Below are 22,900 nucleotides of genomic sequence, written 5' to 3'. Positions count from 1 at the left end.
TCTTTCGAATAGGAGGTAGCGTTATGAGTAGTTGCGACGGCCAAGAGAGATATTCCAGGTTGGAATTTTCCTAGGAAACTACGCTCGCTTTTCTCCCTATCGACTCTCTCTCGTCTGCTAGCTGTTAGCGGCGAGAATGGAAGGACGAAAGAGGATCTAGCGGGCGTAGGAGGAAGAGCTCGAGGCTGACAAGGAACATGAACGATGGGGCGACGTCCCCGTCGACGAATTTGAAAATAAAATTTGACATTTTTATTGAAATCCAAGAACGAGCCATCGTGCTACGTCTTGTCGCCCCATCACAGAGTATGTACGTGTACATATGTATATCTACGTATACGTAACGCGGCAATCCTTCACAGAGGAAAGTCTCCGGACGGTTTAATAGTACCCCTAGACGAATGATGGATTTTAACTCGAACATTGCCTCCTACCGGATGTAATCCATTAGAACCTAATTTTCCACCACCGTGCCGCTCCGAAGTTCGTTTCGTTCGGTCCGTTCGTCCGTTAAAAGCTTTGGAAAATCGGTTAAAATCCGTTGGAGCGGGATTTTTCCGAAATTTCAACGTTTGCCGAGGTGAAACGAAATTACACGAATATCCACGCGGGAATGTAATTATTAACATGGAAGGGGAAGAATGTCGTTAACGAAACCGCTCGAACGGCAAGTTGACCCGTTCACTCGGCCAAACTTTCGCAAGTTGCGCCGCGAGCTTCCGTTATATTCCCGCTAACGTGCCTCGCGTCGCGGAAAACTAGAAAAGTCTAACCTGTCGCGAGTTTCCCCTGTTACCGTCAAGCGGAGAACGCGAAAATTTTTATCGATACGACGCATCTATTTAACTTGCAGTTTCACCGTGTACCTAGTTACCTTGGCGATTCTACAATTTAATCCGCGAATACGCGTGTGTTTTCCCTCTATTCGTTTGCAAAGGTATACATATATACACACCGACGAACGATTTCTCCCTCGCGGTGGTAGAATTTCCGCCCGGGCGCGTCTCTCGCCGAGTCCTTTTCTTTCGAGTGTCCGTGCTCGTTCCTTTGGAGATGGTCGCGCTAGAGGATAATTCAAGATTGCCGCAGGCAGAAAAAAGGATGAAAAGCCGCGAATAAAGACGACGAGCGTCGGCGAGGAGAGAGACTGAAGAAGGGTGGAGGGAGGGAGAAGGTGGTGGAAGCCGTGCCAGAACGGCGCGTGGTTTCTGTCGGCGTGTGCCGGTTAGACGAGCCTGTATTACGAGGGTGGTAATTGTCGGAGGATCGATTTATCTCGTTGCACCGGAGAAAACGTCGCCTTAACTAACACAGAACGACCCCGCCACGGACAATGATATTCTTGTCGATAACAATTTACCCTTTGTATGCACGGGTGAAGCCGGGCTTCGCTCTTCTTCCGGCGGATGCGCCAGCCAACCGTCTGTTCTCGCGGCGGATTAACCGTCCGGCGACAATAAGGAAAGAACCGAGGGAAACCGTTAAGCCGTCGAACGACGTCGATCGCGGGAACCCTTACGACTATATCGCGTCGTGTCGTATCGTATCGTATCGTATCGCATCGTATCGGGTGGAAAATGGTTACGACGCGAAGCGACGCGGCGCCGCGGTAGAAAAATATTTCGTCGATGCGCCGCGCCGGCTGAATTTATTAAAGCGTTTATTTAACAGGGCATTTGTTGCACGATCGTGTTTTTCAGATACGATCCGCGGAACAATAAAAATGCAAATGAAGAATTGTTCGAGCAGCGAGTGGTAATTATTATGCGCGGAAGTGTGTCCCATAAATCGTAAAACTGTTCTCGCCCGGCGTCGATGAATAATGAAAAAGAAAAGAGTTTAATTGGTAGGTATTTAGAGTAGTTTCTAGGATTCTCTATCAGTCCCGTTATCCTGTACTTTAACCTGTAAAAAGGAAGAGATAGATAATCTTTTGGGAAAATCGTGACGATATCGTACGCCCAGAAGCGGAGTAATAAGCGAATTTTTTTCATGACATGTAATTTCGTTGGCGAATAACATCTGGAGGCGCGATCTGGCCTGCGGGCAGCTTTGCCAGGATCTCGATAACCGCGGGACCAATCTGCTCGATTCTCGGCTGGGTCAGTGGGTCGTTGGCGTCCTTCCGTTGCGACCAGAGCGATTTCCGTCGATTTCTCAACCTTCCTGCAACGCGACCTCCCTTACTCGGTTATTTCAGATGGATGCGACGTGGCCAGCAAGAAGAAAAAACGATGTCGTAGCGAATGGGTTAATTGGGGCGTAACGGATACGAGAGGCGTCCATTTAATCCGGATAGGTCGTTAAATATTTAAAAAGCCTAGCGGAAGGCGGGTGGGCCGTTTACGGGGCTGATCAAAGCCGAAGATCAATGGAGCGAAGGTCTGCGTGTCGATGAGCCAGAGAGAGTCTACTCCAATTTCTACTCCGGCGGGTCTTAAAGCTGGGCTGTCCGACCATACCTAGTTTCTCCTCTCGCTCTTACCCTCTCGCCACTTACGGTAATGTTTCTGCTCGTCTGACACCACTCGGCTATTACTATTGGGGAACCATTCCCTTGAAATTTAACACGCTTCCCAGTTGTCTGACTTAATAGTAGCTTCCACCATGAACGCGCCGCGCGGTATTTCTCTCAATAGGGACTGGCAATTGACGCGAAGACTTCCATCACGCGAATCTACCGTGAAACGTATGGTAATGCGAGAGGAATCGACCGAGCTAATATATTATAACCCTTCGAGCCGAGTGTTCAACGTTGCACCGTGGCTTGGCTGCGTGTATCGCCCGGTGTGTCTCCGTGAAACCTGTGCGCTACAGCCCCTGTACCTTAAACTCTATCGCGCGAGATGGGTAGATTCGCGATAGATTCACCGGTGGAATCGAGCGATCAGAAGAACTGTTCTGGTTGATTCAGCCGCGGCGCAACGAGCGTGCAAACGAGCCCGGCTCGACGTTTCGATAATTAACCGAGTTAAAGGAAATTTCCATAACAATGTAAGAATTATGACGTTAAATCGAGCAGCTATAATTCTCGTAGATGAGGGATCGTTTATGCGGCCGTATCGTGGTAACGAACGTTTGAATTATTATAACCGTGGCCCGATCGAACCAATCTATTTAACGGCTAATCCCTCGTATCGCAATATCCGCGGACGAGTAACTGCTATCAAAACAAATCGAAACGCGCGTTCCAACGTGTCACCCTCCTCTCTCTGTCTCGATGTCGTTTAATTGAGCCCGACGTATGTATGTACAGCCAGCCCGAAATATAATTCCCCGACAACCGTTGTATTTTTCATTATCGTATTCCGCGGCGCCGCACGTTTCGCGCATTGGAAATTCGCTTGAAAATTACAACCGGTCGACACCCGGAACGCTTTGAGCGGCTGCTTCTCGCGTCGTTTTATTTTAATCTGTCCTTTCGATCCCATTAATATTACCGGTTCCCGTGCATGAAATTCACCGCTGGCGCGTTCAACTTTCACTCGCGTAACGCGTTGTATTCTCCCCTGTAAACGCAATTTCAATTTTAACACCGTGGAACACCGCACCGTTTCTTGTCCACTGGAGAAACGGTTTCAAATCGATTATACCGGTACGTTTCGCGCGAGGAGAAGGTGGGAGTTGAAAAATACAAATAGTTGGGAAATACAAATACAAACGTCGGGGGATTTCCTCGCTGGTGATTTCGAAAATGCAACACGCGCGGTTCCGAAATAAACGTTTCGTTCGTCGTCGCTAATTTTTCCCCATTACACGGTTTTCTCTCTCGTTACGATCCGCTTCTGGACGCAATTTCGCCACCGCTGCAAGTAACAATTGCGCCCGGCAACGGAGGTGAAAAAAGGTGAAGCGCTGGCCGATTGTCCGTGTTCTCGCCGAGCATTTCCTCCCCTCGCTGCTCCGGCCAGGATAGATCGGGCAGTTTCTGAGAACGATCTCCGGTATACACGCGTGTGCTGCCATAGCCGGTGTGTGCGTGCACCGAGCGGCTTGAAATGAACTCAATTAAAATTGTGGCGAGCGTGCACCGCCTCCAACATCCCGCAATTTCTCCACCCTCGTACCTTTTTTCTCTCTCCTTCTTTTCACTGCGATAGCACGTAACGATGGTCTCCAGCCACTTGTATCGCCTTTAAATCAAACGTATTAGTAGGAGGTGGTCTAATGAACTTTACTCAAATCAGGATGTCGTGCAAAGTAGTTTATTTCGGACTCTTCGGCGAATGGCAAAGATATCGTTGGGCCGAACCGACGATGGGTACTCGGGTCTGGTGTTTGTCACTCGCCAAGAGGCGCAGGCCAAGCCATAAACCGTCCCAAAACGCCTACACGAGGAATTTGCTATTACTTCAAAGTTGGAATACAGTCAACCCTTCGGCGTGTAACACGGTTAACCCTTTAACGCTCGTGCTTGTGTCTTACACTTACAGCGGTAGAAATAATTGGGTAATTTATTTAGAAGATCGTTTTCGGTACATCGAAACTGGGGGAATGCGTTTCCTGCGAAGCAGAGGAGATTTGTTCCGTGTGCTTTTTTGGAGCCAATTTAAAAGAACGTCCCCTTAATTTTTGCACCGTGTTCCAGGAAGGTTCCCTGTCCCCCGAATTTTCAAAATCTGTAAAGATTCAAAATTGCTCAGAGCTAACGAGGTGCTCAAGTTGAAGAATAACGTGCATTTGTAAAGTTTGGAATTGAACGACGCTCGAAGGGCAACGGAGCTATACTCGATTAAATTGCTCGAAAGCTTGTAACCCAGAGAGAGAGAGAGAGAGAGTGGTGGATACACGTAGAGGGAAGGCAACCTCGCAGATATACATACATATGTATGCGCAGCTATGCTACATAGGGGCGCCTATTTTCCAGCCAGCCCTGAAATTATCGGCGCGGTCTGAGCGAGGTCCATTGATTACCACTGGTAATTGCCATTACAACCCCCATCTACCGGCACCCCTTTGGCTCTCCTCAGTACTCGAGCCGCCCCGATCTCTTCCGCCCCGCGAGGGCCTGCAATATTCCCTGTATCGGCATTGAAAGTCAACCGTTTTTATCGAGGGCGCAGCAACGCGTCGCGTTCCACAGTCTTTCGAAACAGCTGCCTGATCGCGCGAAAATTCTCTCCGTTTCCCGTTCGCTTTCCCGCTTCGGGTTCCTGAATCTTTAAACATCTCTAACTAAAACGTCGTTTATCTAAATTCGTTACCCTTTAGGACACTTTATGGTTTACCAGCTCTACTAAAAAGAAGGAACTGTTATTTCTTTTAGACTACGAATGGCCAAGTTTTTTACTGGACCGAGCAGGGTCAGAGAATCGATGGAAAGTCTTTTTTAATTGAGAAGACACGTCGCCGCAGAGGGTTTTAGTGCCTTTTTCATTCCGCAAAAGAGCTCGGTAATTCTTGACCAACGTTTAATCCCCCTTCATATCTCGCTAATCGGATGAAGCATACGGTCGACTCGGTTAATTGGACCAGAGATCAATCTTAATTTCCCTCGTAAATCTAATTAGGTAATCTTGCCGATGATCCCTTTGGAGCGTCCAAACATTCTCGATTTGACCTACACTCGACGGATATATTTCTCCTTTACTTTTATTTCCGCCTCGAGCGTATGCCATGTCAATCGGAAATTCCACGGAGAAGAGTAATCGTAATCGGTGAATTGATTGGCGTGCTGACACGCACCGGCGGAATGCACGCTGCTCTATTTGCCTTGGTGTCGATCGATTAGGAATTGAAAAGCGTCTATAAATACTTCCGAATGCAAGTTTAGACGGTGTGGAAAAATGCGTTATTGCGTTATGAGATGATGCGCAACGGTCGAAGCTCTCGTTTTAATTCGCAGTTTTTCGATCGGAATGTACGATACACAGGGTCGTGGGGCGGAACGAGTGGAAGAAGCTTAGGCGAATATATCTCGGCGGTTCGCTCGGGCAAGAACCGTAACGTTATTTCGGATTTGGCGCAGTTTACGACGAGGCTCGATCGTTTCGCGCAGTTTTTCTGCCGCGACATCACAGAACCGAATAACCGTTCCTATATCCGCTTAAAGCAATTTTTTGAGTGGCCGATCAACGAAAGCGGAGCCTCTCTCGCGCACTCGCGTACACCGTTCTACAGAGGAATCCAGGTGGATGGTTTTGCCAGCTGACATTGGTCGAAATCAAGTCTCAAAAGCGGAAAAAAGGAAACAGGTAACATCGATGGACCCGATATCGGCTGACCATTTCGTCGTTATACCGTGGAAATTGCGCGAGAGCTAACACGTTACACGCGCGGCGCATCTTTGTGCGCGTCGAACGATGCGAGAAACGTTAACGATTACACCGGGTCGGAAAAATATGAAATCGCCGCGGATGGGTAAAAGCGTGAGCTTCTCCGGGGCAAACGATGCCGCGGCTAAATAGAGTGATAGCGAAAAAGGGTGGACGGGAAGGGGAGTCAAGGTAGGTGTGGCTCGGTGTAACCTCCGCTGATAAAGCATCGAGTACGTTGGACGTATGCAGGTAACTTGCAAAATAACGAAAAAGCCAGAGAAATATCCAGGTTGGCTTATCCGACTCTCTGGTCCGGGGAACGAATATTCCCAGGAAAAAATATCGTTCCGCTTAATCCGCAAACGATCATACCTATACACCAGTCGATACCACAGGCGCACGGGTACACAGTTGGAACGTATTCGTTGGAAGAACCTCAGACCGGCTGTTGCCTCGTTTCGTTTTCAACGAATCATCGTCTCGAAATCTCCCATTCAGATGTATCCCACCGATGGAAATCGCTTTTCCAAACTTTCCCCCATTATTTTCTAAGTAGGTATACACACGGGACTGTCGATAAAGCACCATGTGCTCGAAAGTTCGATCGATTTCTACACGCTGTACTAGACCAGGAATCTTTTTACGTGTTGCAGTGCCACCGGAACAGCCGACCATTTTGGATCAGTGGGGCAAGATAGTGAACGGAACTGCTGGGCCCTACGAGGAGGGTGACACTCCTTCCTTAACCTGTCGCGTAACCGGCGGTAAGTGTAGCAAACCTAATCTTGGAATACTCTTATCCGCGACAACTAGTACGTACACGACCGGTGAAGTAACTCGAAAACAGTTTCCTCTCTTCGGAGGAACTCCCGAATACGCGAAATTCGGCGAACTCTCGTAACTCTCGGGGTTCCTCGAGTTTTTAACGTCGCCATAACGCGTCGAATTCTAGACCGGTAAACACGGAACCAAGGAAGCGAAACTTTTCCTCTTTCCCCTACCTACGGTGGGTCTTATCCGAGAAACTAAGAGATCCCGCGTTCGGTGGATCTGTGAAAGGGAATGAAGAATCGAGGGTTTAGGGGTGGGGTAGAGTGAAAGAAAGAGCTGACGGAGTCACCGGTGTCGCCAGTTATTAGATCAGGCAACTTTTTATCGACGAACGGGGCTAAGTGAAAAGTTCTACGTTCGGAAGAACGCGGACGGGCTGAGGGAGGAAGTAGTCCCCGTTGGAGAACGAGCGGAAGAAGGAGAAGGGTGGAGAGAAGCGGGGGATACGGAGGATCAAGCGTTCCCGAGTGGAACGACAGAGGAAGCACCAAACTACCAAGGTTCCGGTGTTTACTTTGGCAACTGGATCTAAATTTCTGTTTATAACTGCGGCAACTTCTTCGGCTACCTTAAAAGATTATTTCTTCCCCCCCGGCCCTGCAGCCACTTTTCCCTCTGACTCTCTAGTTTACCCTAGGACCGGGGGTGAGACGCTTTTCCTCCTCCTCTTCCCGATTAAATGCGGTTACGTCCTGTGCCAGCGGAATTTTTGCATGATTACCAACTCGCCGGCGAATAACAGCGGGTTTTTCTTCGCCGAATAAATAATTCAAAGTTATTATTAGAAGATCCTTGGAAGGGAAACGGATAGATAAATATGTATATATGTAGGGCGGGGCGGGGGAGGGTCGACAGTTTCCGTAGAGCGAGATCGGACGAAACGGTAAATATAGAACGGTTAAAACCGCGTTTCGTCCCGCTGTCCGTAAACTGGATAAGTATGGTACAAATACAGAGGTGTACGACGACGATTCAATACTCATCGTCGGGTCCCGGGCGTTCGATGAATACATCGAAATTCGAAGCCAGGAATATTGCCATATGCAGATTCAATGGGAATTGCATCGACGCTGCGCATCGCTCATACGCACTGCGGCGTATAAATTGAATATCGAGAAGATCGGCTTATCCTTAACAATACGCTGGCGGAACCGCGGTTCAAACGATCCCGTACAAGCTCGCCTAGAATTTTCATTTAATTGTAAATCATCCTTAAAGAGTAGGGAGAGAACGAAGCAATCATTCTGTTTTCAACCCTCTCGCTCTCCGAGCTTTCCCATTTTTTAAGCTTCGTTACAGCTTTGGAAATTTGTATTTGAACGCAAACTAGGATGTATTGGTTGCCGATATCGTTTCCCTCCGCACAAAGCGTTTCGATGAAATTTCACGAGTCCGGTGTTTGCTTGATTTCCCGCGGCAAAACTTCTACACGAGCTGCTCGTTCCCCTCCTCCCCCCTTCGCGTAACGCGTCGTCTCGCTTCTTAACCGGGTCGAGTCTGGTCGTAGCTCGTGATAAGTTGGCCGGGCCGGCATTTCTGTTCCTCTCGCCACTCCACGGCGAAGATTTGCAATTCAATGGTAAGGCCGGAGGTCGGAAACGCTGGCCGCCGATGCGAAATTACGCTGCCACCAAGATGGCGAAAATCGACGATATAGGCTATTTAGGCGGAAAAACCATCCCTCCGCGGGAACGGTACCAGATCCGATTATTCAAACGAGACGTCCAATGCCATCGAGACGACGCTTTCTCTCTCTATCTGTGCTCTATCTTTCCGGGAGGGGAGAAAAAAAAATTTGCCGAGCGCGCATTTTATTGCCAGCTTATACGCGATATTTATATCGGTACTTTGTTCGGACATTCCGGAATTCGATATCGGTTTTCACAGCCCTTTTGAAGCCGATTCCGCAATGAGAATCGGAGAAACTTTTGCCGCGAGAAAAAAAAAGAAGAGAAAACGTTACCGCATCGCTGAATAATCGGCGAGTTTATTCGCGTTTTGGTATGGTTGTTCTCCTTTATATTACAGAACCGGCGCCGCAATTGCATCCCTCTTTCTCTCTCTAGCGAGATACTAACCGGACAGTCTAATCTTCATAAAGCGAGTGAAAGCCGCCGCAGGAGGGGTGGTTGTCTCTAACAGGAAATTCGAAAGCGGGAACCGCGATTCTTCTCCCGCGATCCGTCTTCCACGTCCCCTCGGTGTGCCAGAACGGCGAGATTCGTTGGCCGGGGGGACGGTCCTCGCGAACGACGTAATAAAAGCGCGTAGCCGGGCGGCATTAAACGCATCCTCGTTTCGACATTCATTTTCATTGGTCGTCCAGGCCGCGGAACGGGGTCGTTTAAAACGAAAAAAGTGAAGCGGACACCTCGCGTTAATTACACGAGACACGCGTTAATACGGGGGCTTTATCTTTCTCCCGGCGAACAATAAATATTTTCGCCCGGTAGTTTTCGACGCCGCTGCGCCACCAGCGATTAACCATAATTAGTCGACGCCGGGAATTTTTCCGTAAATGAGATTTACATCGATCTAGGAGGGAGAGAGAAGAAAATTTGCAAAATTTTTTCACCGTAGCAACGAAACCTCGGGCTAGGTTTCATTTTCTCCGGCAAGTGTCGGTATATAGAGCGAACGATCGTGTTTAGCTGTTGATTATCGATCGACCAACTCTCCCTCTCTCTCGATATATCGCTCCTGCGGCTACCACCACCTCGATCGACGTGTAATCCATAGAGTAGGATTGTTAGCATTTAACCACGGCTCGTCCGCTCCTCGTACATCCATAACCTTCTCTCAACCGCTCTATTATACGCGATTTACAACTAAGCCTAACCACCCCCTCTAGACGTTCCGTGTTATCTATAATTTATGGGAATAGCGGCGAGAAAATTTTACGACTCAGCCTGCTCGCTGAATTTATTGCCAATTACTTGACTTCGTGCCCGGAAAGAATCGAGGGTCCTCCTTCGAGGATGTATACGCACGTAAACGTGAGGTTTTCTCTTCCCCAATCTCTCTCGGCCGTTCCTCTTTCTAACACACTCCACTTCAACTTACACGCTAAGTACATATATATATATCCCAACATTCTCTACATAGTATGTACAATATAGAGAGATCTACTTGGCGAACAAACTCGATACTTTGAAAATTATCTTTCCACTTTATTGCCAACGTTACTCATTTTCTATTTCTCTCTCTCTCTCTCTCTCTCTCTCTCTTCGATAATCATAGAGAGTTAGACGGCTTTCTGTAACTTCCAAGGCAGGATTCCTCGTTTATTGGAGCTCTTGAATCGAATGCTGCATCGGTCCTCCTCCCTACTTCTCTGCTGATCCCGCCTCTCCACCTTTTCCCTTCCGGCGCGGCGCAGCGCGGCGTCTCGAAACGAATTCCTTTGAGACGTTCCACGAGCACGAGGAAACGATTAAAGGAAGGTCAAGGCGAGCTAGCTAGAGCTACTTTTCAGCAAGGGAGGAAGGTTTCTTCTTTTCGAGTCGAGAGCTCTGCCGAGGGAAAATTGGAAGACCGTTCATTTCGAAAATTGCAGTGTCGAGATCGAAATCCACTTTTGATCCGACGCGACCGCTCTGTCGGATGAAAGGAAAAACGCGTGGTGAATATTTTTTTATTCGCAGAGAGAGTTGAGCGACGGGCAGCCGGAACGAGCCAGTTTATTCGAATAATTATCCGCCGGAAACGGAAGGGAAACGAAGGGGAGGACCTTTTCTTCGTCTTTCCGTCTCTTTCGCGTCATCACCCGCGATGCACTTTGCCTATTTCCCCGGGGTGTACGCATAATATTGCGGGATCGCAATCTGCCCACGCTGTATTGGCCGAGTGCGGGGAATATTTATTTTTCAATCCTGCGCGCCCGGCAAGGCCGGAACTCGTGCAGCCATAAAAGATATTAAAAATTATTCGAGAGAGTAGCGGAGCACGGCGGAGGTGGGGAGAGGGCGTGTGCAAAGCGAGTTAAATTTTCCTCGTATAGGCATCATCAAGCAGACGTATCGTCTGCCCGCGCTTTATCCATTAAAAATATTACGAATTTTCCTCTGTAACGTCACAGAGATATACGTATACCCCGGTCCCTGCCTTTGATTGCTTTTCCCACATTCTCGCCGAATCTCGGAAACTCGAGCACCGGAACACTCGAGTGTTGTGTTTGTACCGCTATCTAGATACGTACGTTGAAACTTGCTGTTTGTGCACAATAAGCGTACTACGTGGCGCGAGGCGTTAAATACCGTTTGATTAACTCCGGATAGATCGTTCTAAACGCGTTGCGACAATAATAACTGCGATTTGATCCCGAACGATAGCTAGATCGCGGGTATGTATTCGTTGGAAGCAGCTGAGCAGACGGTAAGTTGAGCTTATCGGCGCTTGCTCGACAATCCCTAAATCAAGAGGTCCTGAGGAAATCTGGCAAGGATCTGGAGTCGTAGCGGGCGGGTATTTGCCTTAAGTAGAGTTCGAACCGACGGTAAACTTGTTAGATGTGGGCGAGTAGCTGCGGACCAGCCTTAATCCTGCGAGATATCGTCCGGTATCCACGGATTAAAATCCGCACTTTAGTGCCCCCTGCCGCGCAGATAGCGACGGCGGTGTTGTCGTCGTTTTAAGGGAGAGCCAGCCCTGCTCGTTGGTTTCGGGGTAAGGGAGTTCGAATATAGTCGGACAGTTAAAGTCAACGCCAGGGGCGTACCGAAACCATTCCCAGACCTAACCTAGACCGGGACTAAAGCCAGACCACGCTAGTCCTTCTACATTTCTGCAGCCACGCAACCTCGGTCTCGCCCCTAAGCACTCATGCAAACGACCTCACGGGTCGAGCTTACGAATTAACTGGCCAGGCTCGCTGTCGTCGTCGCCGTATTCCGCCTCGTTGAAAAGTCTTCCTCTTTCTTTCTCCCGTGTTCGCGACTAAAAAACTAACCACTCCGTTTTCTTCCCGGATGAAATTTTCTCCACCTCCGATGTAGCGCCGCAATTCTAAACCTGTGCGTCTCGCGTTTCTCGTTTGTCCGTAGGAAATTTTCGAGCAATCGTAGATCGCTCGGGGAAGGAATAAAAGCGGAGGCAATCGAAGGAAGGGGAGGGGCGGTTAAAACGCAATCTAGATCGACGAACATGGTGAATAACAACGACGAGCGGAGCTAATCTAAGTCCGTCGCCTCCATTTTAAGTGTCGCGGGCTCGATGTTACGCCGGAACCTGATTAAATTGCGATTCCACCAGCCCGGTTACGGCATCGTGAATAACAATGAAAGGAGGCTGCTGGGTGTGCAACCTAGCCTCTCCTATTTCCCGCAACGGGAATTTCGATAGACGCTTCTTGTTCTCTCCCCCCCTCGCGACCACCTTATGATTTCTGACCCATTACCAACCGCATACCTGACTCTTATAATGCTCGTATATCACTCGAGCCGTTTTATCACCTTAACCGGCAGCTTTTCCCAACAAAAATACGCATCTAGCCACCGTGCTGCGTATTATTCGCCGGAGATATGTAAATCCGTGGATATAATACGAAGTCTATCCACGGAACGTTCCTTCGAATCGAGAACCCGATACGATATACCCTCCACCCCCTCGATACCCTTCTTCGAACCATTTATTTTCGATAAACGCTACTTTCGCGGGGCACGTAGATCGCGGAAGGGCGACTGGTTAAAGAGATCGAAGCGAACGCCAGCCAAACCTCTTATTTATCATCCGATCCGATAGGGGAACCTACGTTAGAGTGCCGGTTCCGTGCCGCGATTCTCTCGGAGCACGCAATCGATTCGACTACTGCCACCCCTGTATACGTATACAGTTCTATCTAGCGAACCTTATACATACCACCGTCGCCTTCTTTCTCAAACAAATTCTTCGAAACTGTTAGGATGTGCTCGTGGTAGTTGCAACCAACTTTCGAGCTTTGTCGAATTTAGCACGTGGTGTGCCGACTAAATCTAATAGGCTCGTCTTCGAAGGACCACCTCCGTGATTAGGAGGACAAAGCAGCTATCGCTAATGGTCTAAACTTCTAAAAGGAGCGACTCTTGGCGTGGTCAAATGACTTTTGTCGTTCCCTTCCGCGAAAGGTCCCGCGACACCTCCGTGCGAGGACGCATCGCGGGGCTGAGGCCCTCGGATAGGTCGAGTACATTTTTCGATAGTGGGAAAAACTACACGAAAATGCCACCCCCCAGACCATAGGTCACTCTCAGGTACCAAGCGTACCCTTGAGTGACGCACGCGGGAATTCCGAGTGCCTCGAACAATCACCGTAGCAGACAATAACTGTCGTGTCCTCAACAGGAACCACGCGACCGATCACCCCCACCGTTGACTTGCATCGCTTCTATCTACCTGCCAATAAGGGTTCGCGAAAGAGGCCTTTTTCTAGGAAAGGTGTTGATTGGCCTTTTTTCCGAATTAGCAGCTACAAAAACATGTATAAAGGTAGCTTTCGCAAGCCCGAAAGCAGAACATGTACGGAGAGAAGCAGAGCGTGTACGGAGTGTACATATTAAAAAGAAACCGAACAACGTAGTTTAACGTAAAACTAAACAACCAATAGGGAAACATCCATCGTGATATCTTCCAACCGAGAAATAAGATCACGGTAACAAACAATAACGTTAAGACGCGCTTCGGCTCTGGTGACCATATGAATGCAAAAATGTACAAGTTAAAAGAGGGGCGAAGATTCTATGTCGAAAACAGGGCAATAAGCAAGTTCTTAGATTGAAAGTGGCGTCATAAAATTGCCGCTGCTACGAAACGAACGAAGGCGAAAGGGCGGCTGACATACCTGTCGAGGATTAAACAGAAACGTTTACTCCGATCAGAGAATTATGAATTTCTTTCTCCTCTTTCGAGAATATCGATATACCGTACGGTCATCTTTCCTTGCGGACGGACAGTGCTCGATATCCGTCCGTGTGCCGTCGAAATCGTGTATTCCGCTTGTAGTCCGGCTTTTAATATTTCAGCCGCTTAGATCCGTTCTTCCGTCTATTCGTCGTTCTATAATTGATATTTATCGATCCCCCGGAGAAAACGTGAAACTATAGCGCGGCCGCCGCGTCGCTCCGTACCGACTCCGATGTCTGGCCAGTTTTTGTCTGGAGTACCGCATCCAAAACTCTGGGGTATCGGCTAATTTAAAAGTTCTCGAGAACTCATCTAGCCTTTAGTAGCTTCGGCAAAGCTCGTCCCGGCCCTCTGTATACGATCCTCTCTCCCCCTGGTCTTCCTTCCTTTCCTTTCCTACCTGGAAAGCCTCTCTGTTTCTCCCAGCAGCGTCCGCGCCGCGGTGTTCCAAGTCTTTCTCCTCGACCGAAACCACTTTGGAGCAGTCGTTACGCTCCATACGGGGCCCCGATTTGCTCCACTTTCATAGTCTGGCCCGATGTTTTCGCTCGCGCGAGGCTGTTTCGTAAATGTTTCAGCTCGGGGTGGACTCGTTACGTTCGATCGAGCGGTTTGTCGAGTCCTTACTACCCACCCCCGCCGGTCGAAGCGGTAGCGAATGAAAATTACGATCTCTAAATCTTTCGCCGGACGTTTCTGCCTGTTTTTAACGGTTCGTTAATTTGCTTCTCACAGGCAAACCCGAGCCTATGGTCCGCTGGCTGGTCAACGGGCAAGTGAAGGACGAGGAGTACGAGAAGAACGCTGGCGACGTCATTGAGAACAGGTATATTTTCAAGCTTCGCGCGAAGAAGAAAAGTGTTCATTCGGTGTTTCCTTGAATTTGTCGACAGGTTGACCCTGCAGCCCATCACACGGTCGGACCTTCGCGCGAATTTCACGTGTCAGACGAGGAACACGGACCTGATCGAATCGAAGGCGTCCTCGATCACGTTGGAGCTGAACCGTGAGTAATAATCTGTTCCCGCGAACGCGATAAAAGAATGAGGGGAAACGTGGGCGGACGTGGATGGGCGAGGAGAAAATGTCTAATTCCCGTGGGTTGTGGTACGCTATAGGCGGGTTGGTAGAGTTTTTTTTTAGAAATGAAATAAAGACAAGAAGTAGATACAAATTCTTATCGCGTGGCCAACAAATCAGAAGCCTCACCCCGAGCCTATCTTGTCCCGCATTAACGATAAGATCTACGAGACAGCAAAAGTGGGCCAACATCCTTTGCTCCCTCGCCGCTGTGAATCGCCTTTAAGGGAAGATAAGGCAAGATAAGACGAGAAATATATTAAATCCTGCCTCGAGCCCCACCTGGCTCATCCATCCCACCCTCTCTCTCTCTCTCTCTCTCTCTACCTCCGTGCTTAAGAAGAAGCCGAAGAACCCATGAAACCGGAGGTAACCCGGAGCTTTCTCAAAATTAGAATTCTTCGTTAACTCGCGACCGCCCTTATAACCCGGAACGACGAAATACTAATTTCGAGAGTAAACTGAAAAATTCATAGATCAGTTATCTGGCCTGTGGTGCGTACCGTAACTACCCAGCGAGGAGGGCAGAAAGTTGGACGAGGGCTACCTCCACGAACGTGGAGCGCGGCGTAAAGTCGAAACGTTGGACAAATTCTCGGAAATATTTATCAGCGTTTGGAACGATTCGCGTCCCTTTCCCGTCCCTTTAACGCCGCAGTCGACGATGTCCATAAACCCCGGCGTTTGCCGGAAAAGAAAACACCAAGAACACACCGGGGACGTCGATGATTGATCGGCACTGAATGATCGGTGCTCTCGAAAGTCACGAAATTTTCGGCGAAGCGGACGACGAAATTGAAGAGCCGTTATTGGTGAACGAGAACACCCATCATAGCGCGTGACGAACGAAAAAAAATCCTGCGCTTCGTGCGCAGGGATAACGAAACGAACGATGAAAGAGGGAAAGGGAGAGGAGGAGGCCAGGAACAGAGTGGCTGTACACGGGTGTGTGCGTGTAGAAGCGAGGATGAGAGAGAGAGAGAGAACGAAGAGACAGAGAAGAGATTGATCGATGCTCGCTCTTTGATTTTCGCGACCTGGACCAAGTGACCATGCATCGAACGTGTATTCATCTCATGGCTGGCGGAACAAAAAACGAAAGAGAAATTAAAAAACCCGTGAACGGTGACGAGGCAAACCGTTGGCTGGGTGGGCGACGCGACGGTGGCCGGGGCTCTGTGGAGATTCGACGAGATTGCGGATAATCGAAAAGGCCGGTGATTCTGAAAATCCGGCAAATCAAATATTTGCGAGCACGCGATCCCACCCCTGTTGTTCGTTTGAAAATTTGTAATGCAGCAGCAACCACCGGCATTTTTCCGTGTTCACGCTTCTACCTACATACGTATTATTCAGGCCGGGTGGAGAACGCGTGGGCTCGTTAACATAAAATCGAAGTGTCGTTCCGTTTGGTATTCCGCGTGGCTCGCAAACCGAACGGAAACGAAACGAAACCAACTGACAGAGGAAAAGAAGGAAGGAAGGGGAACGAACGAACGGATGGATAGGTGGATAGGTCGGATCGAAAGTATCGAAACTCATTATCGCGGCCGGTTTGCCGCGAACAGAGACGGAACACGATGGTATACGCGAGCCTATCCTCGTAGTTTTCATATTTCACGCACGAACGGCTCGTATCTGGCCCGATACTGGCCAATTGAAAACTCGGATTTATCGTCCGTCAAAGCGATCGTCGCCTCGCTCCAAACAGTATCATTCCGCGCGTTTACCCACGCGCTGAAAAATCAATGTTTGCCACGTGTAATGATCGTTATCGCGCGGAAAGCACTCGGAAGAAATCTGCGAATTATTCGCGATCGGATCTCTCGCTTTTTAAGCGAGAGAGGGAACGCGTATCGAGAGCAAAAGAGAGAGTGGGAGATGAAAGATCGTGAAACTATTGTATTTTTGGCGTATTTTGGGGATTTTTACGCGTTGAAACGCAGAGCGAGCTAGCTCGCTCTCGAGCCACGGAAATGACGAATGACTGGCAATTGACCTGTCGGTCGTTTTACAACGTTAAATCGGCCGCACGATTTGCAATTTGCATCGAGCTCACGTATCCCCCCCCGCTCGTTTGTCCGCCTTAATTATCGGTTCACTTTAATTATCGCGCCCGATTAGCGTCGTCGGTCCGCGTGATTGCGGCAGCCGGTGATTCGAAAAAAAAAAAAAGAGGACGGCGCGTTACGTCGTTCGACAAGCTGGGATCGATCGATCGATCGATCGATCTCCAGTTGAACGAGAATCGATCGTCAAGTACCTAGGTAAAATGGTGGTTGGTTGATTTGCAGTGAAACCGTTGACGGTGACCATAAGGAGGCCGGGAAGAAAGGGAGTGGAGATCGAGTCTCTGCTGGCCGGAAAACGCTACGAAGTGGAATGCGAGACGACGGGCTCGAGGCCACCAGCGGTGATCACCTGGTACAAGGGACGGAGAAGACAGCTGAAGCACACCACGGTGAGACATAGAAAACCATACACCTCCTACATCTTTATCGAACCTACGCCATTTTATTCCTACGACAAAGCTCTTTTTCCTACCTATCCGATTCCCAGGTGGAAATTCTTATTTCTCTTCGGAGACGGTACGCTACGGTGCGTACGCCGATTTCTGCGACAAAGTTTCGCTTGGGGTCGCGCGGTGGAAGGCACACGAGGACGACGAAGAGGGGAAGGTTCGTCGTTTGCGCCGACGAAATTAAGACGGTGCGGCTCTAATTTCGTTTCGGGGCTGGTAACTCGATTTTCCCCGGGATAATTTCGTAGCCGGTGCGGGATAATGCGATATCGACAGTCACTAGGACGAGCCGAGGGGGTAACTTATTAACGTCGTCGACCGCCGAAAATATTCCCCGGGCGTACACGCCAGCCCCATTATTCGCGCAACTAGAGCTCGATAATCCGGCCTCGGCCATCGCTTGCTAATTATTAGCGCATCACCTTAACGAAATTTGTCGGTGTCCCGGCGGACGAACAAAAGGCAGTGCGCGCGACATTTAATTAACAGCTAAGCTGCTTATTATAGCTGGCCGGTGTTGGTCCGGGTGTGCTTGTTAATTAACCTCGCCCCTCTCGGTCCTCGAGGGCTGGACGCGATCGTCGCGAGCGTCGCGATCAAATACCGCCCGCCACTTTCCATAGAAAAACTGAAAATCCCGAGTGAGGTAATAGCCACCGGGGGCCGATTACGATCCACTCTTGACAGGATCAGGTTAGTTAGCGATGACACAGCTCTGTGACACACGGTGAACGCAAATACCGGCGGCGATTGAGGATCGAAAAAAGAATCTGGAGCCTACGCTCGAGCTAACGAGAGGCGGGAAGACAAAGAGAGGTCTCGATGACACGGTGGCTAAATCGTGGGGTTCTAGATTATCCTGGTTGAAACGTGACAAAGATCGAACTATATTTCTGGAAAAAGAGGTCTGTCGGGGTTGGTTGCCGGATCAGAGAGGGAATGAAGAAGAGTGGGAGAGGTTGAAAAGGTCGAAACGCTCCGGGGAACCGATAACTATACCCCTCGGCGGCGAATCTTTCCCTTGGGAGAGATTCTCGACTCGGAAACAGAGTGAAAGCGGTGGAAAGACGAAGAGAAGAGGCCGCGCCGGTAGAAGCGGAACGGGCAGAAGGTGGAAAAGAGATTTCCTTTCCAGAAGGTGGAAGAGAACGGATTGGATTCGCAAGTTCGAGTCGCGTCCGATTGTGCGAGAGGTTGGGAAGAGAGAGAGGAACTGTGTAGTTGGAATTATGGTGTGGGGATCGGTGCTTTCGAGGGGCGTCGATTGAATTAAGCAACCACACCTGTCGAACCCAGATATTTTCATTGGCGGCATGCTAATTGGCAATTAAGCAACGCCGATTTAACGGGTCCACCGTTGAACGTTTCCCGCTTTACTACACATCTTCCACTTGTGCATAGTTTGCGCGATCGACTTTAAGGCCTAATAAGAGCGTAAGTGCTCTTATTAACGTCCTAAGTAGCATAATACGTAGGGAAGAGAAGAGGGAAAATGTATCGAGTTATTCAGACGAATGAATTATTCGCGAAACAAATTAGGAGAGAAGCAACGATAACGAACGCAACTGGAACTCTAGTGCTGCTGCCTGCACACGAGCGCCGGGTAGAGGGACTCTTTTATTTCCCGAGAGGAACGGTAGTCGAGAGTTATTACCAATGTAAAGGTTTTTCATTTCGCGTACAATTGAATCGAAGAACAGGGAATGACCGTGCAATAATCAAACTCGAGTTATTTTTCCCCCGCATTAATTTCATTTTTACCGCTTTTTTCCCCCTCCCCTTTCTTTCCTTTCCTTTCTTTCGTCCCGCGCTATTGTTGCCAATGGCTTTCCTTTCGCGCGATATTTAATAAAGACCGTGACAACAGCTACGGCCCTTCCTTTCGATGCGTCGTTTGCATTTCAATATTATACGTACACCGATCGGAGAACATGTACGGAAATGGAGGCTGTGTGCTCCGATCGGGAGCGACGTGTGTCCGCCAGGAGATGTTACGAGAATTACAATGGCGACGTCATTGTCCCGGTGTAACCGTGGAAGAACGGATGGCGTGCTTACGAAGGATTTATTCGAGCCGACGTTCCACCTCGAAATTGATCCGAAAAGTAACGAGCTAGCTGTGATTCGTTCGGAGCCGCCTCCAAGACCAACACCCACGAATTTCCTGTATTTTGGAAGAGCCGATGTAACAGCGGGAAGAGGCAACGATGCTCGATCCGTCCACTGGAGAACTCTCGATTCGAACTTGCGATATTCGACGTTTCCAATAATGCAGCTGCGAAGAGTATCGCTATCGGCTTCGAAATGAACCTGCCGAGATACATTCGATACACGAAGGGCTGCTGCGAGCCCTTTGTCGTCGACGACGCTCCTTCTCCTCCTGCTGCACTGTTTCACCGTACACGTGTCTGCACTCAACGGATTTAACAAGAATTCTTCTCCTCTCTCTCTCTTGAATAATACAACGATGGAAAAGAACCATCGAAAACAGAGATGATTTGCCCCTACTGGCGGTGGTATTTAGCGCGAACCGTGAATTTGACCGACGAAATGGAACATTGACGGGCGTTCGTAGCCGCGTTGAAAGCCATAACTGCGAGTTTCCAGGCAACTCGGCGCCGCGTTACGAAGTTAGAAGCCCTTTTAGGTTGTTCCGAAAGCAGAGCTCGAAAATCGGCGTCTAGGGTGATGGGAATATTCGATGCTCGCCGATAATGTATGTATGTACGTAGATGGTGGGTAGGAAAGCGCGTTTCCGTCGGCTCGTTGGAATACTACCACCGCTGCCAGAGAGAGAGAGAGAGAGGTAAATATAAGCTTCTCACGAGTCGAAGAACATTTTCGCAAGAGAGAGAGAGGAAGAGAGATGTTCGTGACGGTTGGCGGCATCAGCGCGTCAGGGTAATAACAAGACGGGGATTTTCTTTGTATCCCTGCATTTGCGTTCGCGAAGAAAATGTAGCCTCTCGGGTCCGGCTTAGAGGTCGGATTTGTCTTTGGCGAAACGATCGAGAAGTAATCCGCCGCCGTTAAAGCGACTCTGGCCAAACGGAAATATTTCCGTGGAAGAGCAGAGTGTTTGCTGCGGCGCGAAACTCGCGACAACTTAACGTCGAAAGGATTTTTCATCTTTTTTCTTCTTTCGCTATTCACGGATGATATTCGAGGTGAAACGGCACTGCGCGACGTTAAACACCGAAAGATAGAAAGGACTGTTTTTGTTTGCGCGAGATTTCGGAAAAGCCACGTCAGGCTAATGCGAAAATCCCCAAGCCCTGCTGACACACGATGCATTGTTTCACAAATGAAGAGCCAAGCAAGCGTCCACAACCGGAAACTATTGTGTAACAGAGGGTGAACAAGCAGGAGAGTGGACGAAGAGGGTAAAATCGAATTCGCGCGAGGTCTCGTCGACTCGTAATCTCGTCGGTGTCCGAACTAATCTCGCGTTCGGCCGAGCGAGCAGATACGCTCTCACCTAAATCACGATGGTTAGGCAACGGCCCGAGGCGGTCGCATTATCGATAATCCGGAATCACAGATGTAACCGTTGGCTAGGCGCACGTGTGTACGCCAGGCGACGAGCTGCCCTTGTCTCCGGCACGTTGACGCGCGGCCCTAATTAATTTCGCGTAGTTCATTAACAAGCTCTGGCCGCAGCGCTTAACGACGCCTCGGCGTATCCGTGCACCAGCAGTCGCGCAATATTCTCACTCTCTCTCTCTCTCTCGCCCTGTTGTCCTCTCTGAAAGCCAGAAGGACCAAGACAGTGCGGTGCGATGTACCAACTGATTAACGGAGTAAACGACAGCCGCCGATGGAAACGCGGCTGAATTCTAATTCAAATAGAACAGCCCGTCGCCGCGAGGACGTGCACCGATGACCATCTGGAGCAGCCATCCAACTTTTATGCGGTGAAATTAAAATTCTTTGACGAGCGGAGCACGCCGCGCGCGACCGGATACGTGTGAAGATTTGCCGATGAGACGGAACGCCTTGTCGCGCGTCGAATATTCAGGGAACGCGAGGAATTTTAATGAATACTACACCGACTTACCTTTACCCCGGACTGCAACCTGCACTCGCGATAACCTCTCGTTGATGCGTTAAATCTCGGTGGTAGCGGAGAATTTGCCGCAGGAGAGATTCGGCCGAGACCTCTGCGAGAAGGTTCGTCGAGATTCGGTTGCTTCCCAGCTTAAGCCCGTTAAAGAATCATCGAAGCTAGGTAGGATTTCGCCGGAATGACGGAGGTCGAGAGGTAAAAACGGCAAGCGTACGCCGTTAAAGGGGTGGACGATAAGGACGCGCCGTGGCTCGTTTTCGCGGTGACGAGGAAGGTGGCGACGTGCCTCCTTAAAATTCCCGTTGGCGCAGCCTGCAAGCGCGGCGGATAATAAAATATAGCCTCGTAACGGGGGCTTTTCGTAAGGGGGCGAAGAAGAACCTGGAGGATGATTGGCGAAAGAAACGAGGGAGTAGAGGAGAGGGTGTAGGAGCGTGTCTGGCCGTTGGAAGGAAGCCGAGGAGAGATATTAACGTAAGCAGATCCTATAAGCGGCGGAGCACGTAGACCGTTTCTATCGCATTACCATCCTGATTATCCTATAGTCATCCAGGGCTGTCTTTAGCCGTTCGCTGCGCTGCGCCGAGGCCGCATCGCCGAGGCCGCGTTCCGTATTACACGGCTTCACGGCCGGAAACGCGTTTCGTTAGCGCGAGCCACGAAAGCCCCGGGAGAAAACTGGCGATAGAGCCGCGTATAATAGCGCGATATATTACCTTTATTTCCTGCACGCTCGAACCGCCGCGACGCTCCCGCACATCGGTGTGAGCACTTAAGAGCGTATAAATATTTCCAAATGAAATTCCGCGACGCCTCTTCCGCCTTCTCCGGCCCTCCCTTCCTCCCCCTGTTTTCTCCCGTGGCGTTTTTTCCCCTGCCGTTCGCGTCGCCGCGAGGAAATTAGAGGAGCGCGGGGGAAAAAGTATAATTTCAGCGGTCGGATAACGGGAATTCTTGTGTTACGCGCGTCTCTTTCTCTACTTCGCCCTCTACTTTCGCTCTCGAGGAGCGAAACGCGTCCAGCCGAAGGAAAAATTTTCGTTCCGACCTATTAACGCGACCGGAGCGTCGAACGAAGGTATCAGTTGACACGCTTTGAAACGAAATTCCGGGTTTGAAATAGCGGCCGCTTTTTCTCCCGCGCAAAAAATAAATGGAAAAAAGGGGTTGGCGAGGAGAGGGGCATCTCGGTGCAGAAGCTGCCGGTTAAATTCACGCTCGGTGGAATCCGCGGCGGAGCGCGCTCTTTAGAAAGGATTCCACGGCGTT

At 49.6% G+C, this 22,900-nt stretch overlaps 1 protein-coding gene across 1 annotated transcript in view; it reads left to right on the top strand.

The window, feature by feature from the left end:
- LOC108571154 (nephrin-like) overlaps positions 1–22,900 on the top strand; it is a 72,478-nt gene that overhangs the window by 15,661 nt on the left and 33,917 nt on the right. The window contains exons 3-6 of the mRNA XM_017933133.1: positions 6,911–7,021; positions 14,700–14,790; positions 14,858–14,970; positions 17,339–17,505. Coding sequence (XP_017788622.1) covers positions 6,911–7,021; positions 14,700–14,790; positions 14,858–14,970; positions 17,339–17,505 — 482 coding nt within the window. The remainder of the gene's footprint in view (positions 1–6,910; positions 7,022–14,699; positions 14,791–14,857; positions 14,971–17,338; positions 17,506–22,900) is intronic.

The sequence above is a fragment of the Habropoda laboriosa genome, unplaced genomic scaffold (assembly GCF_001263275.1).
Source record: "Habropoda laboriosa isolate 0110345459 unplaced genomic scaffold, ASM126327v1 scaffold119, whole genome shotgun sequence".
NCBI classification, from domain to species: Eukaryota; Metazoa; Arthropoda; class Insecta; order Hymenoptera; family Apidae; genus Habropoda; species Habropoda laboriosa.
This window is presented reverse-complemented; position numbering and strand designations above follow the sequence as displayed.